Consider the following 10,550-nt stretch of genomic DNA (forward strand, 5'->3'; position numbering starts at 1 on the left):
TTTAGCAGGATGTATAGAGGACCTGAAAACCAATTTGATTGGAGAAGGACTGCAGAAAGGTAGAGAACAGTGCGATTTGGGAGTCCTTGTCCATAAATCTCAAAAAGCTTGCACCCTGGTCAGTGGGTAATCAGGAAGGCAATTGGAATATTGGCTTTTGATTTTTTAAGGAATAGAGTGTGAAAATAGAGAAGGTTTGCTAAAATTATCCAAGACTTTAGTTGGCCCACAGTTGGAATACTGTGCATAGCTTTGGGCCCCTGATCTAAAAGAAACATACACTCGCGTTAGAGGCAGTGTAGAGAAAATTCACTCGGCTGATAACCGATATGGTGGACCAGACCAATGAGGGGACATTGAGTAAATTAAGCTTGTACCCTTTGGGATATAGAAGAATGAGCAGTGACCTTATTAAAACATAAGATTCTGAGGGTCTTGAAAAGCTAGATGCATAATTTTTGTTTCCCCTGTGGGAGAGTATAGGACCAGAGGGTGCAATCTCGGAATAAAGGGTTGCACGTTTAAGATAGAGATGAGGAGGAATTTCTTTTGAGGGTTGTGAATCTGTGAAATTCTTTACAGGGGAGGGTTGGCAAGGCTAGATCATTACGGATATTTGAGGCTGAGAATGACAGATTCTTGATCAGTAAGGGAATCAAGGCATATGGGGGAAAGGCAGAAAAGTGGAGTTGATCATTATCAGATCAGCCATGATCTCATTGAGCCAGCATGCATAGATGATTGAGCAGCTTACTGTTTCAATAGAGTCAAGTGGAGTTATTTCTGAGCAGATGGATACTAGCAGAACAGCAGCGTTGAGTTACATTTCCTTTTGAAGTATTATCAGGTAATTTGACTTTTATGATGGACATATTGCACCTCAAATCTTTTCTAAAATGTCAGTGAATGATTTGAAATGAAATGTAATTTAAGAAAGGAAAGTATTTTGCTTGATTTGGCGCTGCTCAAACCGAACAGTATTAACAAAAATAGCAAATCGTGCATGGACCGGTGAATGAATTAGCAAGAAATGCCATTACAATGGCAACTAAATCTTTCTACAAGAATCTCCTTAAATCCTAACATGAAATGGCTGATGTACTGCAATTTCAATTTGGAGATGCACAGCAAAAGAATTTTCTATTTTAATTGATATTAATTTGATTCCCTTTAGTGGGGATGGCATTCCCTGTGGATTTGCTTGCTGAGTTGGAGCATGAAGACATTGAGCATTCAGCTGAGGAATACATGTCTAATCTTCTGTACGGTGACCCTGAGAAGCTGGAATATTTTACCCTACCCAACAGAAGGAAGGTAGGATGCTCAACACATCTCCTCCAGGCTTTCTGGTGCGAAACGAAATCATCACAAAAATTCTGTGCAGTAAACCCCACCCGACTATAGCCAAAAGTGCTTACGTGATATTATGTAGAACATGGTCTAAATATTATTGTGATGTGACATTTCAATGTACTGCCCTTTTTTAAAAATTATTATTATTGTGTTTTTAATTTATAGTATGGTTCCATGGCAGCACCGTTAACCAAAAGCTTTAAGTAAAAGTATTGCATTGATATAGAAAGCTAGAGCATGTTACTAGTATAATTAATGTTAGTCTTTTTTTTCCTGATAAATCAAACACAGACCACAGATTTGAAAAGGATCTGTATAAGTAAACGTGATAAATTCCATTTTTCAGTGTGCTGCAATATAACACCCTGAAACTTGCTTTCTCATGTAGCTTTTACCATTTAGATGTGAACACCACATATTACTTAGAGCAGGCAGCATTCGCGGAGCAGGATTCCTGATGAAGGGTTTATGAACAAAACGTCAACTCTCCTGCTCCTCTGATGCTGCCTGACCTACTTGCTTTTCCAGCACCACACTCTTGACTGATCTCCAGCATCTGCAGTCCTCACTTTCTCCTATATTACTTCGAGCAGTTTCTTTTTGGTTTGTACTGTATTAAATTGTAGTTGGTAATGAATCTACCTTGTAAGGTGGTTTAATAGGAATGTAGGCGATCTGAGTAAGTATTCAGATTCACAGTATGTGTATTCACTGAATACTCAACTCTCAAGGGCATTGCAGCCAATACCTAAACATCCATGTCAAAAATATGGTTTGTTTACTACAGAAAGAAATTCTTTTTTTTAAATTCATGTTTATGGACCCTTGTTTCTTATGCAATTTTTAATAAAGAGATTATTTTGGCAACCCTAATTTTGGTCCAGTGTGGAAGTACGTTTTAATAGTTGCTGCATTAATACATTTGGGAAGATGGTGGACCAGCAATATGAGTTTGAATTCCACCATGACAGATGTAAAATTTGAATTTATTAAAATCTAGAATAAAGAGCTGGCTGTATGATGATGATGCAACCACAATTGATGACTGTAAAAATCAATCTGATTCACTAATGTCATCCTTGCTTGCATGTGACTCCAGACTCTCAGTAATGTGATTGACTGACTCTGACTCTGACTCCTCTAACTCTGACTCTTAACTGCACTGTGTTGAGAGTGTGTTGCTGGAAAAGCTCAGCATCCAAGAAGCAGGAGAATTGACGTTTCGGGCCAGAGCCCTTTGTCAGGAAAAGGGGCTCTGGCCCGAAACATCGATTTTTCCAGCTCCTCAGATGCTGCCTGACCTGCTCTACTTTTCCAACACATTCTCAACTCTGATCTCCAGCATCTGCAGAGCTCACTGTCCCTCTTAACTGCACTCTGGCCAGTTAGGAATGGGCAATAAATCCTGGCCCAGCCAGTGAGCCCACATTCTGTAAACAAGTGGAGTAAAGTTTTAAAAAAAAGAACTGGAAATTCCCAGGTTTGATCTCCGATCTTGCGTTAGTTGGTCTTGACTAGAGAAAAGGTGTATGTGAGGGAAGAATTGAGCTTGGCTATGATGTTCCTCACTTGTAAGTGTACTTGTTTATAACGGTTAGATGGATGAAGCACAGATGATTTCTGTGAAGGTGGTTTGTTCACCTGCCTGTGCCAGTTTCGTTCTGTGAAATCACATTAGCACAGTCCTGCAGATTCTATAAGTTCGAAAGAAAAGCATGAATAATTGGAATATTCAGGTCTCGCAGCATATGTGGAAAGAGAAATAAAGTTAGCATTTCAAGTCTTAGACATTTCAGCAAAACTGGGAAAAGTTAGATACTTGAGTAAACACATGAAATTGTGGGGGAATAAATTTGCATATAGAAAGCACTTTATATAATCAGACACATCAAAGTATCTTGCAGTCAATTAAGTTCTTGTTGAAGTCTAGTCAGTGTTATAATATAGGAAACATGGCAACCACTTTGTTTACAGCAAGCTCCTGCAATCAGCAATGGGACAATGAGTATTTCATCTGTTTTTCTGATGTTGGCTGAAGGATAAATATTGGTGAGACACCAGGGATCTCATCTGTACTGTTCTTCAAGTAATAACATGGGAGCTTTTATGTCCAGCAAAGCAGACAGACTTCTTAACGTCTCATTAAAAGATGGCACCTTCAACAGTGAAATACTCACTCAATGCCAAGAATTTTACCAACTGGCCCAATCGAAAGATATGGTGATGTTCCTGGAGTTTGTTCAGGGCGTCATTGAAATATTGAAGAAGGCTGAGGACAGAGTGGTCAGAATTGGAGTAACGGGGGAATTAAGATGAAGGGCCACCAGAGGCATTTGCCAGCTGAACAAAGGTGTTTCACAAAGTGATTCCCCAGTCAATTTTGGGCTCCCTTGAGTAAGAGATTGCATTGTGGGTAGTAAATACAGTAGACTACATCTTGGAAGAGGTACAGAGAAATATCTATCATCTAGAAGGAATGTTTAGGGCCTTGGTGAGAAAGGAGAAGGTAAAAGAGTGTCACATCTCCAGTGTTTGCATGGAAATGTGCAATGGAAACAGAAGAGGGTAATGGGCTGATTATCTGAGTAGACCAGAGTATTGAGGAAGTAATTATCCTTTCAGAGTGCTGAAAAGGGAAGGGGTACTATTTACTCTCTCCTGCCCTCTCCCCTATCTGCCCATTCTGTCAGGGTAGCTTGGTCAGTTGCACTCGTGCCTGAGTCCCAAAGTTCTGAGTTCAAATCCCACTCCAGGATTTAAGCATGTAGCAGCAGAACTGGGAAAATGGAACACAGTCCTTTTCAGGACCGAGAGTGTGAGAAAGTGTAGTCAAGCTACTTCTGGAGACTGTGGACTTGTAGGTTAGTAGCCTATCCCCAGAAATCAAGAGATCAAAAGGATAAGACAAGTCACAAGATCACGTGAAGGCAACAGAAAGTAGGAAATTGGAAGTAAAGTTGAAATTTTCCAGTTGAACTGAAAGCCGGAAAGATCTTGCTCAAAACTGATTCATTACTATCTTTTTCCAGTTTTGATAGAAGGCCACAGACGGGAACATAATGTTATGTTACATTAAGCTACTTGCCCACCAGCTTCATGTTTCCAATGCTTACTACTTCTACTTCAACGTATTTACTGCTTTTTTGCTGCTCTTATTATTAACAAATCACTTGCTGTTCGTAAAATTGATTAAGAAAGAATCTGAGCTGTTGTCAGAGAGAAATGCAGAGAAACAAATGGCTGTGTATTACTTGCTTGGGAAAAGATGTGGAATGAGAAACTCTGGTCCCCCCCCCCTGCTTTTTTAAGCCAACCCATACCTGAGTGGATGCGGGTCAGACACATTATACAGCCCAGCCCATTATATATTCCTTTTTTAGTTTCTGCATTTTCCAGGCTGTAATACAAATTCCTGACCTGATCCTAACAAATTCTTATCAGACTTATTCGACTTAAAATCCAATCCTGTCTCCGTGGAAAGTATTCAACAGGAGAAGAAACGGATTCTGATAAACATACTGAATTAGTGAGCAACAGCGGTGTGGTGAGAAAAAATAATGTTCATGTTTTATTACTTTTCATGTCAATCCTCCTGTTTGGATTATGGATCACACATTCCGGTCACTGATTTTCCACTGATTAATGTATGTTTCTGAAACAGATTCCAGTTAGCCTGTCCTCTGTTGCTTTTGTTCCACTTTATGGTGGCGATACGACTTATAAAGTTCTGGCTCTGTTTGCTCCTGAAAATCAGTTCACAGGTTGGTGCCATATTTTTCGAATGTGAATTACTAGTTAAGAAGGCGTTGACTAATTTTGCACATTGTGTACATCCTGATCATTAAACTGCGAACATGTTTATAGTTGAGTATTGTTTGCTAAAAGCATCGATCACTTTGATAATCAAAGAATTTCAATTGTCTTTGCTTACTTCTACAAGTTTCTGAGTTTCCCTCTGTATGTTGTTATTGGGTCTATAGAATGATTCGGATTTTGGACTAAACTCCTTTTCAGCGAAATGTATCTGAATTGCACCACTTCTGGTAAATGTAGTAAAATGGGAAACAGGAACAGTTCTTTTTATTTCCTCAAGCCTGTCTTATCATTCACAGAGATTAAAGCTGATTTGTGAGTTAACATCTGTGAGGAAAAGGTGGTTAATTATAACACTTAGAGCTTAAAAAAATTACCAATCTCACATCAATTGTTACATTTTAAAAGTATCATCAGCTGCTGTTTACAAAACAGAGTTTTGACTTCTACTGTCCGTTTATGTGTAGTGATGTTTCCGGAAATCGCTCCTGAAGAACCTGCCTCGAACGTTGCCTGGTCTTAGACTACCTAACCAAAATTTATCTTTTATCCTCGCTTTACCATTATCCTTAATATTTGAAAAACTTAGCTTTGAATTGGCTCTTTAAACTTCTAAATTCTGGACAATACAATCCCAGTTTGTGTAATTCCCTCCTTGTAAATGAATTCTTGGAGTTTAAATATTGCTCTGTTAAATCTATGCTGCATTCTTACCATAAGCTAATGATGTGACTGTCTACCCCATCATCTATGAGCTAAGACTTTACTGAATTGTTAATCATGTGTCCTTGTTTGCCAAATTCCTTTGCATTGTGCGTGTGTAGAGGAAGGTTGTGATGAAGCTGAACATCTACCTCTTGTTTTCCTTTTCAAGCTGTGGCATTATACCTCGTGGATAGATGGTGGGCAACTGATGACATCATCAAAACAGCTGAGTCCTCCCGTCAGGGGCCCCAGCAGGTGAATTAACATTTTCACTCTTCATTTTTTAAATATAAACACAAAGGTATAAGATTATGTTTTGGAACTATCTCATTTAGAATGATATGGAGACATGAAGGGGATGTTGTGACCTGTCCTGAATACTGCCTGACAACAAGGTGGTTCAATGTTAAAGTGGGATCCAGGAGCCTTACTGGGTAGCAGGTATAAAATGTTCATCATCACTGTGTACAGTGGCAAAAACTTCTGCAATGACTCATGGGTAAATAGTTAAGTTCTAATCATGGAAACATAGAATATAATAGCAGGAGTAGGCCATTTGGCCCTTTGAGCCTGTTCCACCATTTAATATGATATTGGCTGATCATCCAGCTCTTTCTAATGTTTTGTGGCCTGAGCAGCTTCCTGTAGCAGGGAATTCCACAGGCTCAGCACACTCTGGATGAAGATAGTTCTCCTCATCTCAGTTCTAAAAAGCCTTCCCCTTATCCTTCGCCTATAATCCCTATTGTCTGGTCATCCAGATCATCCTCCAGAATCTACTCTGTCTAAACCTGTTAGAATTTCAGAGGTTTCTATGAGAGTCTATTTCTAAGAGGTCCTCCCTTACTCTTCTAAACTCCCATGAATATCATCTTAACCATTCCAGACCCTTCCCAGTTGGTCAGTCCTGCCATCTCAGGAATCAGTCTGGCACACCTTTGTTACAATCCCTCCATAGCTTGAACTTCTTTCTGTAGATGAGGAGACCAAAACTGCACATAATACTCCAGGCATGGTCTTACCAATACCCTGTACAATTGCAGCAAGACATCTCTGCTTTTCTACTTTAAGGTGGTGCTAGGCATGTAGAGTTTTATAAACTGTTATTACTTTAAATTGTCTGTTTAATTCCAAGATAGAATGGATTTGGGGAGAGATCTCGAGCACCACAGATTAGCATGTCTAGCCAGATGCAAGGTGCATATGATTTGTGCAACCATGAAAATGGGCAATGAAAGGCAAGAGTCTACAATGAGTCATTGCTGTATCAGATTGCAGTTTGTTTAGGTTTTCCTCAAACTCATAAAGGAACTTTTAAGAATCTGAGAGATAGAAAGCGATGGGTTTGAGGCAGCCAGTCCTACTTCTGAAACTGAGAACATGCTGTCTTTAATTTTCACCACATAAGGTGGTAGGACCTTTTGCTAAAATTGAAGAGACCAAATTTATGCAGATTGAGGTGAAGATTTGCCTCTCATTGGTTAGAGAGAGAAATCTTCAGAGTAACCTTTACTGTAAAATTCATTTGGGGATTGGAAGTTAGCTAGCTGAGAAAGGGAAAATGAAACTGGCTGATGGGAACTGAGAATAGCTATGTACTGAGGACAGATTAAAGTCTAACTATGGTGTAGGAGTTTTGGTTAGTGTAAAAGTTTAAACAGAATCTCAGAATTGTTACCGTGCAGAAGGAGGCCATTCAGCCTAGTGTGCATGCACCAGCTCTGAATACTGTATTTTAAACTAGTGCCAATGTCATGGCTTTTCCTTGTAACCCTTGCACATGTTTTTATTTAAATAATCATCTGATACCCATTTAAATGGCTCAATTGAACCTCCTTCCACCACACATTCAGGCAATTCATTCCAGACTCTAACAAGTCACTTTGTGAAAAAGCTTTTTATTATTTCTCACTGCTTCTTTTACAAAAACACTTTTTAACTCAGCCGTCAGAATCTTGATCCATTGAAGAGGGAGACTTTCTTTCTATCTACTCTGTCCTGACCCCTCATGATTTTGAACACCTCTATTAAATCTCATTTTAGCCATCCCCTCTCCAAAACGTACAGTCCCTATTTGTCCAATCTTCCTTTGTCCCTGCGGCCATTCCTGCAAACCTCTTTTTGTATATCCTTCCTAAAATGTGGTGCCCATAATTATACATCATACTCCCAGCTGAGGCCTAACTAATGTCTTGTATAAGTTCACCATATACCCCTTGCTTTTGTACTCTGTGCCCCTATTTTTGAATACTGCGCGCATTAATAACAGCTCCTTCTCCCTGACCCGTCATCTTTTAATGACTTCTGTTCAAATACATCCATGTCTCTCTGCTCCTGAACACTTTCAAATAGTAACCATAATTTTATACTGTCACTCCATGTTCTTTGCACCAAAGTATATCTGCCATCTATCCACCCTCTCTATCAACGTGTCAATGTCTTTTTGAAGTTTACACTCAATGTACAGTTCTCCCAAATATTTATGCTGTCTGAAATTGTCCCTGTACTCCAATAAATGGATCATTGTTTTTCCTTATAAATAAAAGATCCCAATATTAAGTCTTTTGATACTCCACTGCAGACTTCCCGTAGCCTCAAAAATATTACTTTGTTTTCCCATCCCTCAGTCAATTTTCTATCTATGTTCCTTCTGTTCTTTTTATTCTATAACTTTGCTCATAAGTCTGTTGTGTAGCATTATAATGACCAGCTTTTGGCATTCCATGTACATCATGACAACAGCATTTTCCTCATTAACCTTCTCTATTAGCTCTTCAAGAAACCTCCCAAGATATGTAACATGATTTTTCCCTTAGTTTGATTTGGAAGAGTCAACACAAAGTCACATGGAAAAACAATTAGTTCTGTCCCACATCATTGTTTTGAGAAGTCTCCCTGCCACTGAAATTAAACTGACTGGTCCAGCAATTGCACATTAATCCTGTTGGACCAATCTTTTAGATTAGATTAGATTAGATTAGATTAGATTAGATTAGTTACAGTGTGGAAACAGGCCCTTCGGCCCAACAAGTCCACACCGCCCCGCCGAAGCGTAACCCACCCATACCCCTACATCTACATCTACCCCTTACCTAACACTACGGGCAATTTAGCATGGCCAATTCACCTGACCTGCACATCTTTGGACTGTGGGAGGAAACCGGAGCAACCCGGAGGAAACCCACGCAGACACGGGAGAACGTGGAAACTCCACACAGTCAGTCGCCTGAGGCGGGAATTGAACCCGGATCTCCGGCGCTGTGAGGCAGCAGTGCTAACCACTGTGCCACCGTGCCGCGCCGTATTCTTTTTGAACAAGGGCACAATATTTGCAATTCTGCAGTACTCTGGCACCATCCTCCTGAGGACGTTTGAAAGATTAATATCAGCGCATATTCAATTTTCACACCCCTGTCATCCTTCAATACTCTTGAAGCACTTAATCCAGTCCTGATGCCTTATCAACTTTAAGTACTGATGCAGCTTATTTTAATACGTTCTCCTTACCAATTTTAAACCCTTCCAATAACTGAATTTCTTGCTCTGTCACTGGATCTAAGCAGCTGCCTCCGAGGTAAAGACAAGTGCGCAGTATTCAATTAACAGTATTTCAAAGTGTAACTTCCCTTTTTCGTTCCGAATTGACCCTACTTCTTTTACAACCATTTTGTACTCCTGTTATGCTTATAAATTAATTTAGATTTCCTTTTATGTTTGCTGCCAGTCTTTTTTCATAAACGTCTTCCATTTCTCCTGTTTGCCTTCCAACTCTTCCTTCACTGGAATGCTTTCACTGATCTGTAGGTGGTACAAGGTGGCTGGTTCATACTGATCAGGGTCTCCTTATTAGTTATTAACCACAATTTAGAGCAGGAAACTTGAACCTGGTTTTCTTTAGGTTCAAAGTCGCTTTTACTGCAGAGAACATGGAGAGCTCCTGAGCTGATGGGAGATCTAATAACTTCTCACTATCTTGTTCACAACCCAAAACTGTTCAGCTTCCTGAGAACCGATCACCTAGTTGTTAGTAGCAGAAGGCCTTTGTCGTCTATATCTAACTGGTAACTAGTCCACAGAGAAATCAGCTACATGTTCCTGATGAATCTCCATTCATACATACACTTGACTCTAGCTTGTCTGCACCTTCTCCTACTACTGCTTCAACTGGCAGTGATGCGTTTAGCTCAGTTGGCTGGATGGCTGGTTTGTAATGCAGAGCATTGCCAACCAGCATGGGTGCATTTTCCATATTGGTTGAGGTTAGCATGGAGGATTCTTCTCCCTTTCAACCACTCCCCTCATGTGGTGACCCTCAGGTTAAACCATCACTCTTTCTTTCTCTTTCTTCCTTCTTGCTTCTTTTCTCTTTTTTTTCTCCATTTTTTTTTTCTCTCTTTTTTTCTCTCTTCTCTTTCTTTCTTTTTTCTCTCTCCTCTCCTTCCTTCCTTCCTTCCTTCCCTCCTTCCTTCCTTCCTTCCTTCCTTCCTTCCTTCTTTCTCTCTTTCCCTCTTTCTTTCTCTCTTTCCCTCTTTCTTTCTCTCTTTGTCTTTCTTTCTCTCTTTCTTTCTTTCTTTCTCTCTTTCTTTCTCTCTTTCTTTCTTTCCTTCTCTCTTCCCTCTTTCCCCTCTTTCTTTCTCTCTTTCTGTCTTTCTCTCTTTCTCTCTTTCTCTCTTTCTTTT

General features: G+C 39.8%; 1 protein-coding gene across 9 annotated transcripts in view; it reads left to right on the top strand.

Moving 5' to 3' along the window:
- Positions 1–10,550, top strand: part of LOC140453335 (uncharacterized) — a 109,940-nt gene that overhangs the window by 41,745 nt on the left and 57,645 nt on the right. For all 9 annotated transcript variants that reach the window (XR_011952367.1, XM_072547908.1, XM_072547924.1 and 6 more), the window contains exons 2-4: positions 1,175–1,314; positions 5,015–5,114; positions 6,041–6,126. Coding sequence is in view for 8 of the 9 variants with exons in the window: in XM_072547879.1 (XP_072403980.1) it covers positions 1,175–1,314; positions 5,015–5,114; positions 6,041–6,126 (326 nt within the window). In the remaining variant the exon portion in view is untranslated. The remainder of the gene's footprint in view (positions 1–1,174; positions 1,315–5,014; positions 5,115–6,040; positions 6,127–10,550) is intronic.

The sequence above is a fragment of the Chiloscyllium punctatum genome, chromosome 2 (genome assembly GCF_047496795.1).
Source record: "Chiloscyllium punctatum isolate Juve2018m chromosome 2, sChiPun1.3, whole genome shotgun sequence".
Lineage (NCBI taxonomy): Eukaryota > Metazoa > Chordata > Chondrichthyes > Orectolobiformes > Hemiscylliidae > Chiloscyllium > Chiloscyllium punctatum.